Source organism: Colobus angolensis, unplaced genomic scaffold (assembly GCF_000951035.1).
Source record: "Colobus angolensis palliatus isolate OR3802 unplaced genomic scaffold, Cang.pa_1.0 Scaffold19, whole genome shotgun sequence".
NCBI lineage: Eukaryota > Metazoa > Chordata > Mammalia > Primates > Cercopithecidae > Colobus > Colobus angolensis.
Window position 1 is genome coordinate 8,346,595 of NW_012115043.1, and position 23,300 is coordinate 8,369,894.

The window sequence follows — 23,300 nt, forward strand, 5'->3', positions numbered from 1 at the left end:
ACAGTGATCCACACTGTAAATTACAGTGATCCACACACTCAGTGGTACTGAGGCAAAAAGCACCACTTATAAATTAACTGAGTATTAAAGCCAGGATCTGCTTGGGGCTCATAATCTATTATAGTCACCTTAGAATGTATCTAATTCTTTTATTGAGACTGGGACCACAACCTGTCCAGCGGTTCCTTCTATTCAGCATTTTCAAAGAGGTGAAAGTAAAATATGCACTTCTTTCCATTAGAGGTTTCTCATGTGTTGAGGCTGGTCACAGGGAAATCTCCATTCCAACGAAATGCCAAACAAGAAACAATTAAGTTAGAACCAAACTTCAGTGTTTAAGGGCCAGTGAAATTGTACAGGAATCTGGGCTGATACCTGAGGAATGCCCACCTCTTCCACTGGTTTACAGGTTAGAAGCAAAGAGCCCTGAGAACATTTCATCCAATAATATCATCAACATAGCTAGCCTGCAACAGCCTCATTTCAAGCCAGAGTGAACCAGCATCAAATGGTCTTGAGTTTCGTATCATAATCCCCTATGTATCCTGTCTGATGGCGAGGGCCAAGCTCAGCCCTTTAGTTGTACTGCCTCCTCGCCAAGGGAAAGAAACAGAAAAGGACTCTCTAGGCTACTCAGAATCACCAGGGAAAAGCTAAATTGTACTCTCCTCTTCACCAGATTCCAATCCTCAGTCACTATTATGCAACAATCTTTAAATTCACCATTTTACAATTAGGAGATTTTGCAAAGCAAGCTTCCAGGATCTTTGAGGATTCCCCCGACTTAGTTTAAGATACCTCAAGGAAATGCTCTGCACCAAACTGTTCCTAAACACACAGATATGAAATAAGCCTTAGGACTTTTAAATCAGATAAAGAATTCCTCTTTTAAAAATGTCTCTGATCAGTCATAAACAACAGAATGTACATCCAAGTTTCATAAGGAGACAAAACACGGTAGTAACAGATACTAAAGGATACACCATTCCACAGAACAGGAAACACAGGAAATGAAGAGTGCCAGACAATCTTTTTATTGTTCACCGAAAAATGCAGGTCTGCAAAGAGTCAACTGCATTGCATACTGAATGCAAGGTCTGATATTGCAAGTATATATGACATGGTATAACATATAAAATATTACATATTTTACATAGTGACAGTACCTGCCTCTTCTAAACACTAAAATTTAATAGAATGGTGTAAAAAGCCTATTAAATAAGAAACAAACATTTCAATCATAAACAAAATGCACTAAGCAAAATACTTTAAAAATTGTTGTGTGTGACGTCTATCTTGTCTACCTGGAGTTAGGAATGGTGGAGCCCAGAAAAAAACTGAGCTAACAAAAACAGCCAACACCCTCCGGGAACTCTTCCCCGGAATTAGGCCACTGGCGCCCATCACAGGTTGCCCCCGTCTGGTGGCCCAGCCAGGCTTCAGGGCTGCCCCAGGGCCCACACTGAATGCTAATGCCTCTCTGGGGCTGGGTTGAGGTGAATGGGAGGAGTACTAGGTAGGAAGAAGCTTCTGTCACAGCTGCTTATTCTGCCTCCATGCTATAGATACGAACACCTAATGCTTCCGGTGTGAATCTGCCACCCTCCGCAAACACTGAAATGTGATTGAGGATAAAACGTTAACACTGGGAACGAAAGCCATTTTCTATGCAGTCTGCAGATATCATCACTGATTCCTTTCAGCCATGTTTTCATTAAGATGCTCTAAAAGAGGCTGCTATTATCCTGCCAGTCAGGCAGGCCAGGATAGAGGTAACAAAACTTCTCCAGTTATAACTAGTAATTCAAATGCATTAAAAATAAATATAGCTTAGAGAGCAACACAGTTTCTATTATTCACATGGTAATATATTCAAGAATTGCAACAATATTCACAATTCTCCAAGGTCAACTTTAACTATATCCACATTTCCCTCCAAGCAGAAAATCCTGAATGGAAGGGAGTGTATAACATCAATACCTCCTGTTTGTCTCACTTATTATCAGGGCTCAGAAAGCTCATTATAGATAACAAATGCCAAAAAAAAAAAAAGAAAAAAAAAGCATTTCAATATACACACAGCAACAGAGGAAAACTACGCCCTCCCTCTAGGCCTCCTTGGCATAAGGCAAAGCATGGCTATTTGCAACAACAGTGTCTAAGCTGACTCTGGAAAGGCTCATGTTTTAGGAGAAATCAGAATTACAAAGTTCCTTCATTCACAGGTAACAAAGGATTATTAAATAATTTCCTGAACTAAGACAACAGTCTCACCATCAAAGAAAATTTTCTTCTCATGTGAGTTTTTATAAATGAGATTTTACAATATCTAGTTTTAGTTAATATGAATCTATCAGCGTACAGTACAACATCCTCAAAGCTCCAGATGAGTGAAGCTAATATTCTCAGATTTTCCACACTCTACAAATCAGCAAATATTTTATCAGAATATCCATTTAACAGTTTTAAGTCCATAATAATCAACTATGTATTTTTCTTATTCAAAGAAGACCATGTTTTGATAAGAATAATCCCAGTTTGATGAGTATCTTATTCCCCTTGATGTTGCACAATAAATGTCACTGTTGAGTCTGCATATCCTTGACTCTTCCAGTCAAAGGAAAATCTTGTATAAAGCTGGAAAAATGCAAACTCCAGCAGAAGCACTAGTGGTAGTGCTGAAGTAAACTTTAGGGGAATAACCACAATTGCCTATCAGACTGTTTACAACATTGCTGGGAGCCTTCCTCTTCTATTATCTCTATTTTCTCTCTAAACATTCTAATATTTTAAACATGGGGGTTCACTGATACCAATAAAGGTCTAACTCATAAGGTTTTGGTCTCTGGAATGATGTGTGGCTAGCCCAAAACACTGACCATGTTTGTTTTAAACATGATCATTCTTCTTCCCATCACAATCTGTCAAACCCGCCCATCTGTCCTGCCGCTGTCACTCCCCTAGCCCCTCAGGATTGCTGCTCCTCTTTTGAATGTTGTACTGCATGCATGGTATTCACTGAGACATGACTTTAATGTGCAGGTCATTTGCATTTCACGCCACCAGCTCCCCAAAAGACATCAACTGGGAACGATCTCTAATTGTAAAGGCATGATTTGCCCGCATTTTCCCTTTATAAAGGAAATCAAAGCGCCTGTTTGGAAGCTGAAAGAACACCTTGGGTATTCCTGAAAAGGGAACGCTGTATCTGCTACCAAAACCCAGAGACATTGACTAGATCTAAAGACCATATGGATTATGCAATAGTGAGATTTGACAGTTTAAGATCTAGTTCCAGTTTTACATTAAACCATTTGGGTGAAAGTGCTGTTAGTATCACAGGAGCAATGAAAAGCGTCAACACCACCCTTTTGGCTCATTTCCTCGTGCTTCTGGTTATACTTCCACCAGCTCCAGTGAAGTCTGTCCCAGGGCACATCGCTCAGCTCCCTGCACAGCTGCTCAGAGATAAAACAATGCACTTCACCTCAACTAGCCCAGCAACTGGCATTCAGATGGTGAACGCTGCAGCCAACGGCCTTGGGGCAGAGCCCATGGAAAGCTTTAAACAGGCTTACAGACATTGTATAAAAATTCCTGATTGTAAAATACCTTCCCAAGGAAGTCAGAAAACAGTCATTTTTAGTTAACAAAATGCAATCTATACTCACAATGTAATGCCTCAGAAAAGCAAAACCTAGAATGGAAGAACTTCAGAAAAATACGGCTTAATCAGTATCTTACTTTGGCTAAATTATCATAGTTAATGTAATTTATTATTGCATTTAGAAGCCCAGCCTACCGTGCTCTCCTAAGATGGTGAAGTACATGAAAACGGTGAACAGGGGTTATAGCCCTTTAGCCTTCTGTGACTTCGGAACTTAGAAAGACAAAAGACAGCCAGGATTTGACATTCAGATACTTACTTGCTCAGCACAAGTTAAGTTGGGAGACAGTTAAACACCAGATTCTCGTCCACTTACGGTGTTCTCAGGAAGCTCCTATTTGGATACCAAACCAGTGGGTCTCTACCTGGCTGCACATCAGAATCACCTGGGAAGCTTTTAAAACTCACCACGTGCCCAGGCCAATTAGCTCCAGAAGGTGGAGACCAGAATCAGTAGGCTTTACATTGTCCCAGGTGATTCTCGTGCAGCCAGGACGCACCCCACTGAGGCATCCCTTTCGGAGAGCAGCTGTGGGAAAGCCAAGGGAATGGAACTCGTATCTGGATAGTTTTATTTCTTTCTCAATTCCACCAGAAAAAAAGGGATTTTTAGAAAAAGGCACAGTTGTGCTTCCTCTAAAGATGGAGTCTGCAGTTTGGGAAGTGCTGGTTCCCAGAGGTTATCTTGAGCGCTGGTTGTAAAGAAGAAAGTCCTTGTCTTGGCAGAGGAGGCAGAGTTTCAGGCTTCGGCAGCTGCCTCCCGCAACAAAGAATGCCCAGGTGCCCATGAGCACCAGGATTATAAATGCCGACACCAGGTTTATTCCATAATAAGAACTTATGAAGGTCTGCAAAAGAAAAATAAATCAGCTTGGGTAATAACAGCAAACTTACTAAACATGAATAACCAAAGATGAAGGGAAGCATGGAATACTTTCAAGAACTTGGGTGGGTTTCACCAAATATATGATGTGTGTCATGTGTTAAGGCCCCGAGGCATGTAGAACTAAGCTGGTCAACAGACACTGCAGGTCCTGTGTTTTGCTGTATTCAAACGGTAACCCTAGAAGGCAGTCATTAGGCAGAACCTAACGGAATATACAATACAAGATGCATGTCATATAACTAGTTTCTATTCCTTTTTGTGTGAAATTGGTTCTTAGAATTTGCAAGAAAGTGAGACAAGTTCAAATTACTTGAGTATGAATCCTTAGTACTCAAGGGAACATGAGGGAATAGAGTCTTTTTCAGCTGCACAGTTGCTGTGGGTTCCAAAAGTGTATTCATTTAAAGAACACTAATGGAATGCTGAGAGGTATTGGGTACACCTTGGGGAGACCAAAGTCTCTATCCTAATGGAGGTTCTGTACTAGTAAGGGAGGCAGGAAACGAATGAAGAAAGAATTAGTTACAAATTGTGATGAATGCTAGGACAGCATAATTATAATTGAGATGAGGCTAGGATGGGTAAAAACAAGGTGATCTCTTTAGGGCAGTCAAAGAAGGCCCCAAGAAAGTGGTAGATTTTACAGGTAGCACCTCATGCAGAAAGACTGCTCTTCTCAAGAAGCGTCTGTGGGCATGGCAGGCATTGAGCATTTTCTAGATTATTCTTCACAATAATTCTATACCTCAAATCCACTGAATTTTAATTCACTTTACAGAGTGCTACACTCTTTTGTATTGTTCTTTTCTTCTTTAAAAACATTTCCTCTTTTAAACAATTACAAAAGCAGTACATGATTGCAGTAGAAAATTACAACCCCAAAATGAGAAAAATAGAACACATTTTAAAACTTAAAATTCAGCTAGGTTAACAGTTATTAAAAAGCTCAAAAAGTAAAACCATAAAGAGAAAAATTGATTAGACTATATAAAATTAAGAACTTTTGTTCATCAAAAGACATTAAGAGAATGTAAAGACAAACCACGTCATAGAAGTTATTTGCAATACACACATCTGACAAAAGATTTTTTTTTACAGAAAACATAAAGAACTCATAAAAATCAAAAAGAAAAAGATAATCCAACAGATAGACACAGGATTTGAACAGGCACTTCAAAAAGAATTATCGGAATGACCAATAAACATCTGAAGACTTGCTCAACCTTATTTTTATGGTGTGAACACACCTGTGTAACTAGCACCTAAATGAAAATCAAAACCCTCTCAGCCCCCAGGAGCCTCCCTGTTCCACCAGCAGTCACTGTCCCCACTAAGGGTGACCACAGTGCTGACTTACACCACCACCAGGTTCTTTCCTTTTAATCGTTAAAAAGAATAGTATCAACTCTTCAATATTCACCAACATTTATTGGCCACCTACTATGTGCCACGAATTGAGGATACAAAGACTGATAAGATAAGGCCCTATCCTTGATTATCAAACTCTCATTAGAAAGAGAGAGAGATAAAAACTCTACTAAACAAAATATGCTAGCCAAGGACATGTGTTATACGAGAGCTAGGAATAAGGTCCAGTGATGGTGCCGAGTCTGGAATATGCAACTTTTCCATGCAGCTGTCACAGAGAACGAACAGTTTTCCAAACTGACCTAGGTTAGGGAGAGACACATCACTGCAAATAAACAGCAGGGGAAAAAATCTTTTAATAAGACCCACCAAAAAATGAATAGTGGTGGTCTTTCTGTGGTAAGACTGAGATGACTCATTCATTCCCTTAAACAGCTTTTCTGAATTTCCTCATGTTCTCATGAGCGTGTATTTCATCTAGAGTAGAATTTACCATTTTAGATACACAGACTTGAGTTCCAAAATATAGTCTGAGCACGGCGGCAACACTCACCTGGGCTGACACCAGCAGATGGGTCAGGAGAACTATAAGGAGGAGGCACCACTTTTTCTTCTCACAGCCATCAAAAAATACAATGCCCCAGAACACATGTAGCAAGATGATGACCAGCGTCATGAAAGCTGAAAGACAGCCAACCATTAGTGTCACCTCTACAGACATCAGAGCCACTGAGGGCCCTGGCATGTGCATGAACTCTCAGGGCGTCCACCACACCTCAGTGAGAAAGTTTAACACCTCCTGACAGAAACAGGGCCTTGACACACGTTTGCCCACTCAAAAAGCAACACTGCGGAACAGGGGACTGACTGCTACAGCTTCTCATCTAGAATGTAAACCTGTTCAATAAAAGGTCAACTGAGATCTGGCTTTCGGGCAGCTTCCCTGAGGAATGCAATAAAATTATTGTGATGTCCAGCCCGCTTTTTCCCAATGAGCCTTCTGCATGAGTAAAGAGAGACATTAATGAAAAGGAGTATCTTCTGTTTAAACAAGACTCCTCACTAAAGTGGAATTTTCCCTCGGATCCTTTTGAAAAAGGCCAATGGAAAAATATTAAAATCATGGCCAGGCACTGTGGCTCAAGTCTGTAATCCCAGCACTTTGGGAGGCTGAGGCAGGCAGATCACCTGAGGTCAGGAGTTCGAGACCAGCCTGGCCAAAGTGGTGAAACCCCCCCATCTCTACTAAAAATACAAAAATTAACCAGGCGTGGTGGCACATGCCTGTAATCCCAGCTATCTGGGAGGCTGAGGCAGGAGAACTGAACCCGGGAGGCGGAGGTTGCAGTGAGCCGAGATCATGCCACTGTACTCCAGCCTGGGCAACAGAGCAAAAAAAAAGAAAGAAAAGAAAAATATTTAAAATCACAGTAATTATCTACGATGCTTCTTAAGCAACTGGCACTGAACTTGATGAGCACTACCAGGTTTCTTCTGGGGAACACTATCTCCGTGTGTGTGTTGTTTGTGTATCCTGTGTGCTGGATAACAGTCTTTATTTAAAGTGGGCAAGCCCTATAAATTCTGCGAAGTTTAACATGGAAAACAAAAAGGCACCTAGATTTCCTCTTTCAGCCACTTAATAAGAAACCATTAACACCCACCAGATTGGCAAAAATTCAAGTCTGACACTCTGTTTCATACTGCTGATAGGAAAACAGTCTAGCATCACAAATTAAAGTGGAATTTGCATTCCCTATTTCACTCCAGCAATTCTGCAGCTAGAGCTACACTCTGAAGCTATTAGTTCTGAAATTAATAGATCACCTGCACCTGGGAACTTGTGAGGAATCCAAATTACGGGGACCCACCCCATACTTCCTGAATCAGAAACAATGGGGTGGGAGCCCAGCAATCCATGTTTAAACAGCCCTGCAGGTGATTCTGAGACGTGGGCGTTTCCGAGTCATGGCTCTACAGAAACGTACACATCTGCACAAGAAGCATATATAAGTTTAAGTCAGCACTGTCTGTAATAATGAAATATGTCCATCATTACCAGAATGCGTAAATAAATCACGCTCTAGTCACACAATGGAATACTATACGGTCTACAATACAAATGATCTCAAGAATCTAATGTTATGTAGAAAAGAAAACCGTGTTGTGGAATAAATGCGTATTAGTTCATTGATAGGAATTCTAAAACATGCAAAACAATATTTAAAGACGTAACTTGTGATTAGAGGACAGAAAGCTGTTACATCTGGTGTAAAAGTGTAATCATTTCAGTAAACGGTGGTAGATATTTTAACTAAAGTAGAAGAGAAATAGTTTCCAAAGTTTTGACGCTATGGCAGATGAAGCTAAAGCGATGTGTTTTAATCCCCGTGATGACCCTGGAAAGGGAAGGCTTCCTGGAGACAGATGCTTGGTGATGGCGGAGAGCTGAGACCGCTGAAGATGCCCAGGAGTGCAGTTTAGGTTTTAAAGTCTTTGTGTCAGAAAAGATCAAGGCAGAAACTGACACAAATGGAAACACTGATTTTTAAAAAAAATTATAAAGTATTCATACTCTAAGGGTTTTTCAGAGTCTAGATGACAAATGTCAAGAAAAAGCAATGACACCATTAAGGTGTCATCTGTTTGGCAGCTTATGTTTGCCATTCTTTCTGAATATTGATGTTACCAGGGCAGCCTTGATGAAATAACTGGAAAAGTCCTTAGTTTTTGTTATTTTTTTTTAAACTGTTTTTCTTTAGTTCCTTTATCTGTAGGCTCAGCTGCTTAAAGAAACGAGATGGCGCAAGATGGCACCAGAGCTTCTTGACCCCTGACCAGATACCAGAGGAAGACCTCCCAAAACCAGCACAAACTGGAACAGGTGACTCCTATTTGCCTTTAGATGATCAGCATATCTTTACAATGCTAAAACTCCCTCCCCTGAAGGAAAATCCCTGCCACTTCGTGTACATGTAATATATGAAGGCGTATGTTCATGAATGGCACCTTCACATCCGGAGTCCCATCCCGCACATGCTAACATTCCTTTCCCACCCCACATCTACTCCCCCTATGACTTCCATTGCTTGGGGAGAAAGTACATTTAGCACAAGAGCTCACCTTCTCTATTCTCTGGCCAGGGAATAAAACCTGATTGCCTTTTCCAATTGGATGTTCTTTCTTTGTGACCAATACAGAGTGGGGAAAGAAGTGTTTACCAGTGACACTGAGACACAATTATGCTCCTATAGTCAAGGCCTACGGTTCATTTAAAAATGCTCTCATGGGCCGGGCGGGGTGGCTCACACCTGTAATCCCAGCACTTTGAGAGGCTGAGGCGGGTGGATCACGAGGTCAGGATATAGAGACCATCCTAGCTAACATGGTGAAACCCCGTCTCTACTAAAAAAACAAAAAATTAGCTGGGTATGGTGGCGGGTGCCTGTAGTCCTAGCTACTCAGGAGGCTGAGGCAGGAGAATGGTGTGAACCCGGGAGGCGGAGCTTGCAGTGAGCTGAGATAGTGCCACTGCACTCCAGCCTGGGTGACAGGGCAAAACTCCGTCTCAAAAACAAAACAAAACAACAACAACAATAAAAACGCTCTCATTTACAGAATTTTCAGTCTATTCTTGTCCAAAAGAGCATTACTGTGAGTTTTAGGCAAGCATCATCAAGACATCATTAGCCCTGACCTTTCTTCCAAATTCTAGGTCCATATTTTTTGGTCCTTCTAGTAATACTAAGAAGTCTGATGGATTGACTTTGCCTCCAAAGTCCAGTCCATACATCTCAGACTAGCATTCAAGGACCTCTACAATCTACACCCCAATTACCTTGACACCATATTCTCTACTATCTTCAACTGCATCCTATGGAGGAAAACCAGAACTCTTCTTCACTCTGTCTATACCTCTGGTTTTCTTTTTTCTTTTAAATAGATTATCCCTTTTGTCTGAAGACTCTGCCCCTCAGCACCACCCCTCCCCATTTCACCACATCTGAATCTTACTTTTATTTATGATCCACTACAAATGCCACCTTTCCTCAGTAAATTCTTTCCTAACACCTATCCTTCTCCTTTTTTTTTTTTTTTAACATTCAACACACATCTGCTGAGCACCTAGACAGCCTGGTCTGAAGATTACATATATTATCTTTAGAGTCAGACGGTTCTGAGTTAGAATCCCAGCTCCACTGTGTGGCTTTGACAAGCTATTTAACCTCTCTGAGCTTCCATTTCCTTTATTTTTAAAATGGGGATAATACCACATAGGGCTGTTACAAGGAAAAATAGTGCTTGGCAAACTACAACTTTTTAATACGTGGTAGCTACCATGTGCTATGGTCTACAGATTCAAAGACGAATAAGCCAGGATTCTCAGTGAGATGTACTATCAGGTGGGAAAGTGAGACAGCAGCCAGCAATGACCACATTATCCAAGTCTCCTGGGTACTTGACTATGTATTAAAAATGCATTCCTGGCCAGGCACAGTGGCTTACGCCTATAATCCCAGCACGTGGGAGGCTGAGGTGGGCGGACCACTTGAGCCCAGGAGTTTGAGATCAGCCTGGGCAACGTAAGGAGACCCTGTCTCTACGACAAACAAAAATTAGCCAGGTGTGATGGTGTGCGGCTATAGTCTCAGCTACTCAGGAGGCTGATGTGGGAGGATTACCTGAGCCCAGGGAGGTGGAGGCTACATGATCGTGTCACTGCACTCCAGCCTGGGTGAAATGCTAGACCCTCTCTCAAAAAAATAAATAAAAAATAAAAACAAAAATGCATTTCTCTTCATTCTTGCAGATTATTTCTTCCTCTGACTTTGTATTACTCTTACATTTATTTTCTTCCTCCCCTCTTTCATCAATCCACATAACAAGTATGTACGCAGTGGCCAGTATGGGCCAAGCACTTTCTAGCCACTGGGACTATTACAACGCACGACACAGTCTCATAGAACCTTTCCCCATCCTTTCAGTTCACCATTTTATTAACACAATATCTAGAGGAGATCCCTTGGACATGTATTAAAATATTGTGCTATGTTCATACTCGACTCATTTATGCAGCCAGCACTTACTTCTGGGTGGTTCTGATGGTCATCACAGCCTTTACTATCACAGTGTGCTATGTTAGAATGTTGGGATTGCTCCTTCTTCCCTCTGCAGTTGGTTAAGAGGTCCAACAGAAACAGACCTGGAGATCTGCATTATTCTGCCACATACATGTGGCTACAGCTACATACATCCTATTTAAACCCTTCTCATTAGTAAATGGAACAAATTTCAGCTAGTAATGAAAATCTGCTAACAGTATCTCTAGAGTACAACCTTTTAATTACTAAACCTTTCTCGGTTAACATTCCTAAATATAAAACTCTAAAAGTCCTTCAGTAAATCTAACCCCCAAATTTGCTTTGTTCTAATATTCTTTTTGTTTGTTTGTTTTTTTCTGAGACAGGGTCTCAACTCTGTCACCCAGACTGGAGTGCAATGGTGCGATCATAGCTCACTACAGCCTCGACCTCTCAGGGCTCAGGTAATCCTCCCACCTCAGCCTCCTGAGTAGCTGGGACTACAGGTGTGCCCCACCAGGCCTGACTACTTTTTTTCTGTTTTAAGTAGAGACAGGGTTTTGCCATGTTGCCCAGGCTGGTCTCAAACTCCTGGGTTCAGGCAATCTGCCCACCTCAGCTTCACAAAGTGCTGGGATTACAGGCTTGAGCCATAATGCCCGGCCTGTTCTCATATTCTTAAGCCAAAAAAAACTTCCCTAAGTTAATCATAAGAATATCAACATTAGTTTATAACCCAGATTAATAAAAGGAGCTTCCATAATTTTTAATGTTGTAATACATTAGTCAGAAAGTGGAATAATTCTAACCAGTACTGTATATCAGTTTGTGACAAGTGTAGCTGCCTAGTTGATAACGGACTTCCTCTTCTAATAATCTTCCAAGTCAAAGTGTCTTGGGAATGAATATTTCTAACCTATTTCTAAGCAAAATGTTTCAGTGTTATCTTCAAGAAACAGCTTTTACAGCCGAGGACGTGGTGGCTCACGCCTGGGAGGCTGAGGTAGGCGGATCACCCGGTCAGGAGATCAAGACCATCCTGGCTAACATGGTGAAACCCCTCCTCCCCTAAAAATACAAAAAATTAGCCAGGCGTGGTGGCACACACCTGTAGTCCCAGCTACTCGGGATGCTGAGGCAGGAGAATCGCTTGAGCCAGGAGGCAGAGGTTGCAGTGAGCCGAGATGGCACCACTGCATCATTCCAGCCTGGGTGACAGAGAGACTCCGTCTCAAAAAAAAAAAAGAAAAGAAACAACATTTACTATTTGGCTCTTTCACCCTTCCTGAATACACCCCAAATGTTCTAACACACAGATTCATAAGTACCCTCATTTTCACACGTGTTCCTTTCCCTCATTCCGGATACCTATTTTTCTGTCCTTGCAAAGCTAATGGCCTATGACAGCAATTGTGTCTAATACTGGCTTCCTGCCAGCACAGAAATTACCATCGCCTGGCTTCCCTAACACCGGCAGGGGATCTTTAACTAGGTCAAAGCCAGCCAAAGGCTGCTGCTGGGTGGTGGCAGCCACAGTCAAAGGAGGACTTCCAAGGCCAAAGCTCAGCCGCAGCTGCCCAGAGGCAGGATGCGAAGATCAATGGGCTTTTGGCTTCTTTTTCTAAGTAGGAGAAAGGTCAGGGGCTTCAGGGTTCTGTGAAGCAGGAGACGCTCCTTCATCCATCCTGGCCACAGAAACTCTCTAGACTCTTGAGAGAACCCCCAGTCAGCTGGCACGAGTGGGAGTCGGGCCCCAGAGCTGAACGAATGCTTTTGAAAATGACTTTCCCTAACGGGGATTTAACTTAACATTTTTGTTTTAAAGAATGTAAGAGAATTCCGTGGCCTGATTTATTGTAATATAGATATAGATTACTAATCAAATAACCTTCTCTAAGATATTATTTTAATGTTTAAAGTCCCCCTAGAAAATGCTGAAGAATGATGAAACACTCTCCTCAAACTAGCTCATCGCTGTGGAGTCCACCTTCGGAGGTTTGCTAGAAATCATCTGATACCATCCTCTACGCAATGAAGAAAACCCACATGGTCCACTTCACATACTTCCAATCTCGCTTCATTAAATGGCCACCATGAGAAAGTTCCTTCTTAAACTGAATCCAAATCTGCTTTAACTCAGTAGTGATTTTCAACTGGGATGATTTGGCCCATAGGGGGAATATGTCAATGTCTGTAGACATTTTGGGTTATCACCACTTGGGGACGGGGTGCCCTGGCATCTAGTGGACAGAGGCCAGGGATGCTGTTAAACACCCCATAACACACATCAGCTCCCAACCAAGAACCATCTGACCCCAGATGTCAATAGTGGTGAGGTTGAGAAACCCTGCTCCAACTCCCGCTCACTGATCCTGAGAGGGCTCTTTGAAGAAACACAAGTCAACAATTTTTTCCTATATGTAGCACATTAAAAAACATTTGAAACTCCCTGCAGCAGCCAGCTACTGTCACAAAAATACTGCAAAACAACAACAAACAACAACAACAACAAAAAAAAACAGGCCTGAACTCACAGGCTAGAGCTGCCATTGGGATCATGAGGTCCAAGGCAGCCTGGAGTATAACCCCCTAACCGGGGACCTGCCTTCCGGCAGCTGGCAATGGATACAGGCTCTCGGGATTCTATTACTTTCTATTAATGCTTCATTGACTTCACAAAACTAATTAATTTCTATGTTTGTCTCTGGCCTAGAATAGTTTCAGCAAAATCAGATTTACCATTTCTTTAAATGTTTGCTCCAAACAAGCTCTCAAACCTGATCTATGCCATTTATAAAGCAAAACTAAGCCCATAAGACCTTGGATGAAGATTTAAATGAAAACTGCAGGTAAGGTTTACAGACGGATTGGATGCGAGTTATGAGAGAAAAGGTGAAGAATCAGGAAATATTCTAAGAAATAACTGAGCACCTGGAAGGATGGAATTTCATCAACTGAGATGAGGAAGGTTGCAGGAGTGCACCATTTTAAAGATCTTATTCCACTGCCTTCCAGAACTTCTGATAAGAAGTCAGCAGTATTTAAAATTGTTGTTCCATGGCTCATGCCTGTAATCCCAGCACTCTGGGAGGCCGAGGCGGGCGGATCACGAGGTCAGGAGATAGAGACCATTCTGGCTAGCACAGTGAAACCCTGTCCCTACTGAAAAATACAAAAAAATTAGCTGGGCGTGGTGGTGGGCACCTGTAGTCCTAGCTGCTCAGGAGGCTGAGGCGAGAAAATGGCATGAACCTAGGAGGCGGAGCTGGCAGTGAGCCAAGATCATGCCACTGCACTCCAGCCTGAGTGACACAGTGAGATTCCATCTCAAAAAAAAAAAAAAAAAAATTGTTGTTCCTTTGAATGTAGGGAAACAGTCACACTAGAGGTGAAAAAGTAGCTTACTACCTGAAACAAAGGACTTTGATCTCAAGAAATATACTCAAGTATAAGTCTTTGGTGAGGGTTTAGAATAACGATAAAAGGTAGTAAAATCCAATAAATCTACCCATTAAAGTAAACCTCAAAGTTCATTAATTCCTCCAAAGAAATAAGAGATTTCCAAACATTTATGCAAATAAGTTTGTTTCTAGGAAATAGTGTTAGAACACTGCACAGTAAGTGAAACACGTTACAATATGAATGATTCCCCTAGAAGCGGGGCAATGCAGGAACCCTGATGTGAACATTCCGACTCTCTTTAGCAGAGCCGTGGAAAGGTAGAAAAGTGAACTGGTACAAGTGGTCCCGGTACTAAAGAGCATCTTCGGTAAGAAGTGGGCATGGAGTAAGTTGATAAATGCTGGGATTCCCAGCCCAACTTCCCAGCATAGCCATGGAGCTGCAGGGGATCAAGCTGAGGTTGCTGGGGAGGGCCAGACTGAGCAATAAAGTTGGAAATAGTGGGGTTTTTTTCCCTTTCAAATTATAAATATTAGATGTAATGAATAAAATATATATTCCTGTGAGGCTGAATGAAGAGTGATGATACCATACTGGATGATGTTTTAAAAATGTGACGTTTGTCTCACGCAATCATATTTACAGGACAGTAACCTGTAATACGGTATCCTGTTCATCATGGCTACAAAAAAAAAAAAGTCCGTGAAATTCATTGAAGAAAAAGAAACAAAACCCCCAAAATACCGAAAATTAAAAGCAGCAGTGGCTAGGTACAGCATTTCAGGAGGTTGAGGCAGGAGGATCACTTGAGCCCAGGAGTTCAAGACCAGCCTGGACAACATAGTGAAACCTCATCTCTACAGGAAAAAAAAAAAATAGTTGAGTTTAGTGGCATGTGCCTGTGGTCCCAGCTACTTGAGAGGCTAAAGTGGGAGGACTGTTTGAGTCTCAGAGGTCAAGGCTGCAGTGAGCCATGATCATACCACCTGACTCTAGCCTGGGTGACACAGCACGACCTTGTCTCAAAACATAAATAAACAGGCCACACTTTGGAAGGCCGAGGCGAGTGGATCATGAGGTCAGGAGTTCAAGAGAAGACTGACCAATATGGCGAAACCCTGCCTTTACTAAAAATACAAAAATTAGCTGTGCAAGGTGGCGTGCACCTGTAATCCCAGCTACTCAGAAGGCTGAGGCAGGAGAATCGCTTGAACCCAGGAGGTGGAGGTTGCGATGAGCCAAGATCGCGCCACTGCACTCTAGCCTGGGCAACAGAAGACTCCATCTCAAAAAAAAAAAAAGAAGAAGAAGAAGAAGAAAAATAATAGGCCAGGCGTGGTGGTTCACGCCTGTAATCCCAGCACTTTGGGAGGCTGAGGCAGGCGGATCACTTGAAGTCAGGAGGTCAAGAACAGCCTGGCCAACATGGTAAAACCCAGTCTCTACTAAAAACACAAAAAAATTAGCCAGGTGTGGTGGCAGGCGCCTGTAATCCCAGCTACTGGGGAGGCTGAGGCATGAGAATCACTTGAACCCGGGTGGCAGAGGTTGCAGTGAGCTGAGACCACACCACTGCACTCCAGCCTGGGTGACAGAGTGAGACTCAGTCTCATTAAAAAAAAAAAAAAAAAAAAAAGACAAGTAAAATAAAACAAAATAAATAAATAAAAATAAAGGCAGCAGTGGCTGATGAAAATAAGGACTGTTTTACCCATGAAGAAGAAACAAGGTCTACAGAGAATGGAGAAGTGCAAGTCATTCAACTGCACCAAAAGGGAGTCAGCAGAGCCTAGCCATTCATCTGTGGGAAGAGAAATCAGTGATTCAGGGTGGCCTGAAATATGCCTAGGAGAGCCATCAAGTCTTACAGCCCCAGCCCATGTCATTCTTTCAGCCAGAGACTGTGAAGCAATACACTGAGCTGCCTGTGATGTGCACATTTCATAATGTATCACAAGCTGCTCGAGTCTATGATAGGTCATATCTATTTAATGAAAATGCATTCCAAAAAGTACAATTTTCTATTCTCAGTTATTTTAGCAGCTTGAAGGAAAGACTTACACTATTGATATAAAGAAAACAAGCCAGGCGTGGTGGCTCACACCCTATAATCCCAGCACTTTGGGAGACTGAGGCAGGAGGACTGCTTGAGGCCAGGAGTTTGGGACTAGCCTGAGCAACATAAGGAGACCCCCATCTCCACAAAAAATACAAAAATTAGCTGGGCATAGCAGCACATGCCTGTGGTCCTAGCTACTTAGGAGGCTGAGTGGGAGGAACACTTGAGCCCAGGAGTTCAAGGCTATAGGGAGCCAAGGTCATTAACACTGCATTCCAGCCTGAGTGACAGAGCAAGACCTTATCTCTTAGAAAAAGAGAGAGAGAAAAGAAAGAGATAATGAAAAATACATATTCGATGATATATACAGCATATCGAGTATCACTATATCATAAACAGTAGCAGCTGTGACAACTTATAAGACATTAAGATTCTAATGAAATCATAAAAGGATAAGAATTACAGGTTACAATCTACTGTTAATCATTTTTTCTGTATCATTAAGAGATGTTATACTTTCTCTACCACTCTGGAATTTGGCAATGTACGTATTAAGATAGTCTTGCTTACAAAGAGCTTTCAGTCAAGAGTCTAAACTTTAACAAACTGCCACACTGTAGAGATTATTCTTAAAATATTACGAATAGAACAGTGAACAAAAAGTAAAAATTGTATTGGGTTACAACAACAAAAATTTATTCTCATGCTCACAGGTCTAAAGGCTGACTGTGCATTGCTGATAAAGGCTGGGCTCAGCTGGAAAACTCTGCTGCAAGCTCCTGAGTTGGGCCCTGTGTGGCTCTGGGTGTATTCATTCAAGGGTCCAGGCTAAGTAGGCATTAACTTTCCAAGGTATGTTCTTCTCATGGCACCAGAGTCCAAGAAGGAAGGTCCAATCATGCAAATACTTTTTAAGCCTCTAACTTACATCATATCCACTAATTGGCCAATTCAAGTCACGTGATTGAGCTCAAAGTCGAAGGGTGGAAAAGGACACTGCAGCCACCATGAGACCAAGCACGTGTGTGGATGTATTATTACAGGAAATAGGGACAAAAACAATCTCCCACATTCCTCTTTTATTTTCTTCAAGCCCAGTATTTTTCTTTCTTCAATCATATCCCACAGGCTGTGGCTTCTAGATCTTCTACCACACTGACAACATTCTTTCTATATGAATTTTATTTCTTCAGTATTCCTGTTAAATCACAACGCGTGGAACAATACAACACTCCACACGTGGTCTGACCTGTATTGGTTTTCCCTAGTGAAAGGTTTAGTGGCTAAAAAGTTTAAAACCTTGCCTAGGTTTTAAGTGTACTATCTAGAAAATATAATAGAAATGAAATGGTCTGGGGAATTTTAAAAAATAAAATGGTCAGCTGTTCTTTTCTACTAGGTACTAGCTAAAGACATTTTTTCTTCTAAAGCATAAGGGAGGTAATTGAGAATGAAAAACCCAGGTTCTATATAATACTAGAAAAATTATCTTTTTTCTGAATTCTGTTTTCTCATCTCAAGTGCTAAATTCTCCACCTTAATAATATTCTTAGGCCACTTTAGAGTTTATAAAGCACTTAAATACATATTCTCTAAATTAATTTCATTTAATTCTCAACAACTCTGAGCTAGGCATTATTTCTGCCCTTCCTGCAAGATCAGGAAATTGAAGATTAGATGGAAGGACAAGACTGCTTTGCCCTGTAAACAATACTGCTCTTACCTCCAGGCCTGGAGGAAAGAGGCCTCTTCCCTCTGCCTGGGACATCTTTTCCTGACAACCCCTTTCTTTGCCTGCCTAGTTATTATTCACCCTTTAAGTAAATCTCTACTTATTATGGCACTTCCTCCATAAGCTGTGCCTGGCTTTCACTTTTCTGTAAGTTATTTACTGAGTGCCATCTAGAAACAAAGGACTCCACAAGATGCCGGGGACACAGCAGTAAACAATACAGATGTCGTCCTTGCACTTGCATGGCTTAGCACCTGACTGGAGAGAAAAGACACTCAACAAATAACTATACCAGTACTTAATCACGCCTGTGATAAATGTTGCAAAGGCAAGGTACTGTGGCCTAGGAGCATGGGTTAGAGCCTGTCCTTTGTGCCCCATGGCTCTTCCTCATTTCACTGTAGCATTGATCATGCTTTATTGTAACGAGCTGTTGGTCTTTATTCCCCACTATGAATGGACGTTATGCATGGTAACTGGGCTCTATTTTCATAGCTTGGTGTAACTCCTTTAGACTAAAAACACTTAATAATGATTTATGGAATGAGTGATTCAATAATCAAACGGACTTGCCTAAAGTACTAAATTAATGAGCCAGGATAAGATTCAAACCTAGGATTCCAATTCCCATACTTTTGTCTCTATACAAAATTACCAAGAAATGGTAATGATTCTAGTAAAATGTAATGCTAGCCTACAACGTAACCACAGAAATAAAAAAGAAGTAACCTATACATAAACATTATTTATAAATGATGCCTGTTTGTAACGTAAGAGCCTATGTACATACAGGTTTCATATAGTATGGATCTTATTAACACACACTAGTACAGACATATATACTACAGACTGAATATCCCTCATCTGAAATGTTTGGGACCAGAAGTGTTTCAAATTTTCAAATATTTGTGCATATATATATATATATATGCACATATAAAACAAGATATTTAGGGAATAAGACTCAAGTTTAAACATGAAATTATTTTTTCTCTTTTCCTCTTGAAACAGGGTGTCCCTCTGTTACTCAGGCTGGATTGCAGTGGGACGATCACAGCTCACTGCAGTCTCAACCTCTTGGGCTCAAGTGATTCTCCCACCTCGGCCTCCTGAGTAGCTGGGACCACGGGTGTGTGCCACCACACCCAGCTAAGTTTTTTAATTTTTAGTAGACACAAGGTCTCGCTATATTGCCCAGGCTGGTCTCAAACTCCTGAGCTCAATTGATTCTCCTGCCTTGGCTTCCCAAAGTGTTGGGATTACAGGCATGAGCCACCACACCTGGCCAAAACATGAAATTCATTTACATTTCATATATACCTGATATACATAGGCTGAAGGTAATTTTACACAATATTTTAAATAATTTTCTGCATGGAACAGTTTTTTCTTGTTCTGACCGTGATCTATCACATAAGATCAGGTATGAAATTTCCTACTTGTGGCTTCGTGTCAGTGAAGGAAGTTTTGGATATTGGAGCATTTTTGGATTTTGGATTTTGGGATTAAAAATGCTCAATCTGTAAATCGTGACCCTACATTCCTTATTTATTCTGAGTACTATTTAGGCATTTGTAATGGAGTATGCTAAACATATGAAGTTACAGATTTACCTGGCAAAAATGACTTGTATCTAAATAAATGGTAATTTTAAGTAGTTACAAACAACATAAATACAATAAATATAAATTTGGGGATCTTATTTTTAAATGTAATACAAATTAATTTCTTAAATTTATAATTCAAAGTTTATGCTTCAAAGAATGATGTTGTAACAGTAAGAAACTCGCACATGATAGAACAACACTGTTCTTTCATTCTATAGATACAAATTTATAACATAGCCAGTCTGCCATCCTAACTTGGCTAAAGACATTAAGATAGCTTATTGAATATTGAATTTTTCCTTTAATTCCTAGAAATTACAAATACAATCCCCAAACTGGTACCAAATCTTTCTTTTACTACCAAAAGAATCATTTTAAATGTCTTACGAAAACAGCCTAGGTCACTAAAGGAATTAGCACCATCTAGTGAACAAAGCTGGCAAAACTTGTATATCAAAAGAAAACTGTAGCAGGGAGAGCCGTGTGTTAACTGCATAAGAAAACAGAAAACAAAACGGTAGCACTAACACCCCTTATAATTATGTTTCATTAATGTATATCGGGTTCTAACAGACTTTACTAATATTACATTTGTTTTAAAGACCTAACACTCAGTATAATCAATCCTTAACACATTTGCCAGAAGTATTCCAATGATGAAATGTTCAAAACAAAGATAATTTGCTATGTTGGAAGCATCATTAAATAAGTACGACCTATTAACACACTTTCTTGTCCTCTAACTTGCAGCCAGATTTAAAGGGCCTTGGCTTTATCCTGTAGGTCCTGAAAAGGCAAACCATTTTTGTAACAGGGAAGATGAGTTTGGTAGTTGCATACAGGATTCACATGGAAAGTGTGTCAAGGAAAGACTAACCAGTTGAGGGCAGATGCTGGTAAGCCAGAGAGGAGATGTCAAGGCCTGAACTGAAATGGAAACAAAGGGTCTACTGAGAACAGTGAATGAGCATCCACTGGGCTTGGGGATCACTATGACATTCAGCATGCCTTTAAACTATTGGAGAAATTTTTTTAAAATCGGTCATACCTCTTTTTATCTTTTCTATTATTACCTTAAACTGTTAGTGGAATGCTTACTCACATTTTTTTTTCTCTTATTCCCGTATTAGAGGGTAAACTCCCTGAGGAGTTTTAGCATAGATGCTATTAAAAGAATATACAAATCATGATGTGAACTCAGTTATTTCAATGGCGTAACTGTTGTGGAAACGACTAAAAATACAGTGGGTATCTTCCCCCTATTTTTAAAAGAGTCTTCTTGTGGAACTTAGAAGAAATCTACATTAATTATGTATACTGCCAACTCTCAAATTCATGATCACTGCATCATGATGACAATTTTTAGCTCGTGGATGAAAAAGCAATTTGAAATGAGTTGGTCCTTTTCGCTGCATCGTTTGGATGAAATGATCAACTCATCTATTATCCCATTTTTTCCTCTCAATTTCAAGATTACATTATACTGCCTATTCCCACAAAAGGCACCACAATGACAATTACAGATTAGGGCTTCCACTGAAGATAACATAAAATCATAAAAACCAAAAAGAGCACATGGTCTTTAAAAATCCACTTCTAACATTTCAGCTATACAGCAACATTGTTAGTACAGCAAAATAAAAATAAATTTAATGCAAGCTAAACTCCACTCAAATTCTAAAACACTCTAACAAAAAATTTTTATTTTCCCAAGTCTTTTACTTCACAGTGCCTCAGGGTATTTCGCCTTTAAAAGACATAACATAAATTCCTATTCACTGGAATTCCTAAGCCAGTGAACTCCAATAAGAATGATCATTTAGACTAGAAGCCTGAATGTTGACAGCTATGAGAGACATACCTGAATAAAGGAAGAACTGAGGAGAATCTCCATGAATGCCGACTGTGCCTGGCCCCAAGGAGTCAGATAGGGTATTCACAAAGGAAAATACTCCACTCATGATTCCAAAGCCCAAGCCAGAAACTAAACAGGAAGAAAAACACTGTTAACTCTTTTCCTGCCAAGATTTCAAGTCAAATTTCCGAGGACTAGTTAATACAAAGTGTGTTGGAGGGGAAAGGGTGCTTATGTTCTGCCTGAAGCAGCAGACAGCTGGCTCTGGAAAGGCATGTGCTTGGCTAAATGACGAATCGGAGAGGGAAGGGGGAAGAGGAAAGGAAATGAACGGCAGAATGCAGCAGAGTCATGAAAAAGGGGAGAAAAGGGTCTAGAAAGGCACAGAAGAAACAGTTGAGACAGAGGATACAACACCAAAACTCTGGCTTTACTTAATGATAACAGAGTTTTCAGAGTCAAGTTTGATGGCTTAGAACTGAAATCGAATGTAAAGGGGAACGATGTATTCCTGAGCCCAATTGGGGAACCTGGATCCAATCTTAAACATAATTCTCAAAGTATAATATGCAGAGATGTTAACTGCTTTAATATGAAGACTACTTCTAGAACAGCCAAAGTAAGATTCGGAGAAAGTAACAGTTTCATCACTTAGAAAATCTTAGTTAGGGTACATACACATTAAAAATCTAACTTTCAAACCTGGTTGATATATAATGGACATGCAGGTAAGGGTCACTTGTAATCACTTTCATTTACAAAAGGAACCTGGAAGGCGGGGATAATAAGCAATTCTGTACACCAATAGGCCAAGGCAGTAATAAAAAACTACTTGAAATCTACAAAGATACAAAAGATACAAGTGACTTTTATGCCAAGTCTGATTTGTTTGCCTTAATGAAACCATGTGTTTCTAACTTACCATAGGCCAGCAGTCGCATAGAGGGTGCTGTCTCACCTGGGTTTATAGTCTTCAAACCCTCACTGGCTTTTCTAAAATAAAATCACACATGTAATTAAAAAGAAAAAAAAAAGGGCAATATATCAGAAAAGTCCAACAAGATACTTCAAACCCAGATACTCACTGAGGCTTTGCATCAGGTTATACTCTAAATCTATAATGTATTTAAACAAAACCCAGCAAATTTTCAATGAACTAAAATCAACCAAAAGGAACAACTAATTTTTACCTTTCGACATTCGCATCAAAGAATAAGAAAAATATAAGTAAACAAGCCATCAGGAATTGAATTTAACAAGATAAAAACCACAACACTTTCAACTGCTTTCTGAACTCGGCAAATATTTAATTCAATATCCTGTGGGATCTACCACTCTGATTTTTTTTCCCTTCCCAAAGTACTCTATCATTATTCCTGCTTTGTTGGCACTTTGATCTATCTTCTACCAGGACTGTACTTGCTCTGCCACCCTCCCGTGTACCTTCCACTCTGCAGAACCTAAACTACACTCATCCTTCAGAGTCCACTTCAGGCAGCAATTTGTTAAAGAAGTTGCCTCTACCAATGGTTGGTAATCACTAATCTCTCCTTATTCTTAAATCCTATAATACTGATGGTCTGAACTCTCACATGAGTACTTAATCATATGATCTTCTGATTCTAAAACATTTTACATATTTG

At 40.6% G+C, this 23,300-nt stretch overlaps 1 protein-coding gene across 1 annotated transcript in view; it reads right to left on the reverse strand.

Annotated features, from left to right (window-relative positions):
* Positions 1–1,011: 1,011 nt before the first annotated feature.
* The window catches only part of APH1B (APH1B gamma secretase subunit), a gene marked incomplete at its 5' end in the record, with an annotated part of 32,610 nt that continues 10,321 nt past the window's right edge, over positions 1,012–23,300 (reverse strand). Inside the window, 4 exons of the mRNA XM_011940433.1 lie at positions 1,012–4,515; positions 6,475–6,602; positions 21,664–21,786; positions 22,580–22,650. Of these exons, the coding sequence (XP_011795823.1) occupies positions 4,348–4,515; positions 6,475–6,602; positions 21,664–21,786; positions 22,580–22,650 (490 nt within the window). The remainder of the gene's footprint in view (positions 4,516–6,474; positions 6,603–21,663; positions 21,787–22,579; positions 22,651–23,300) is intronic.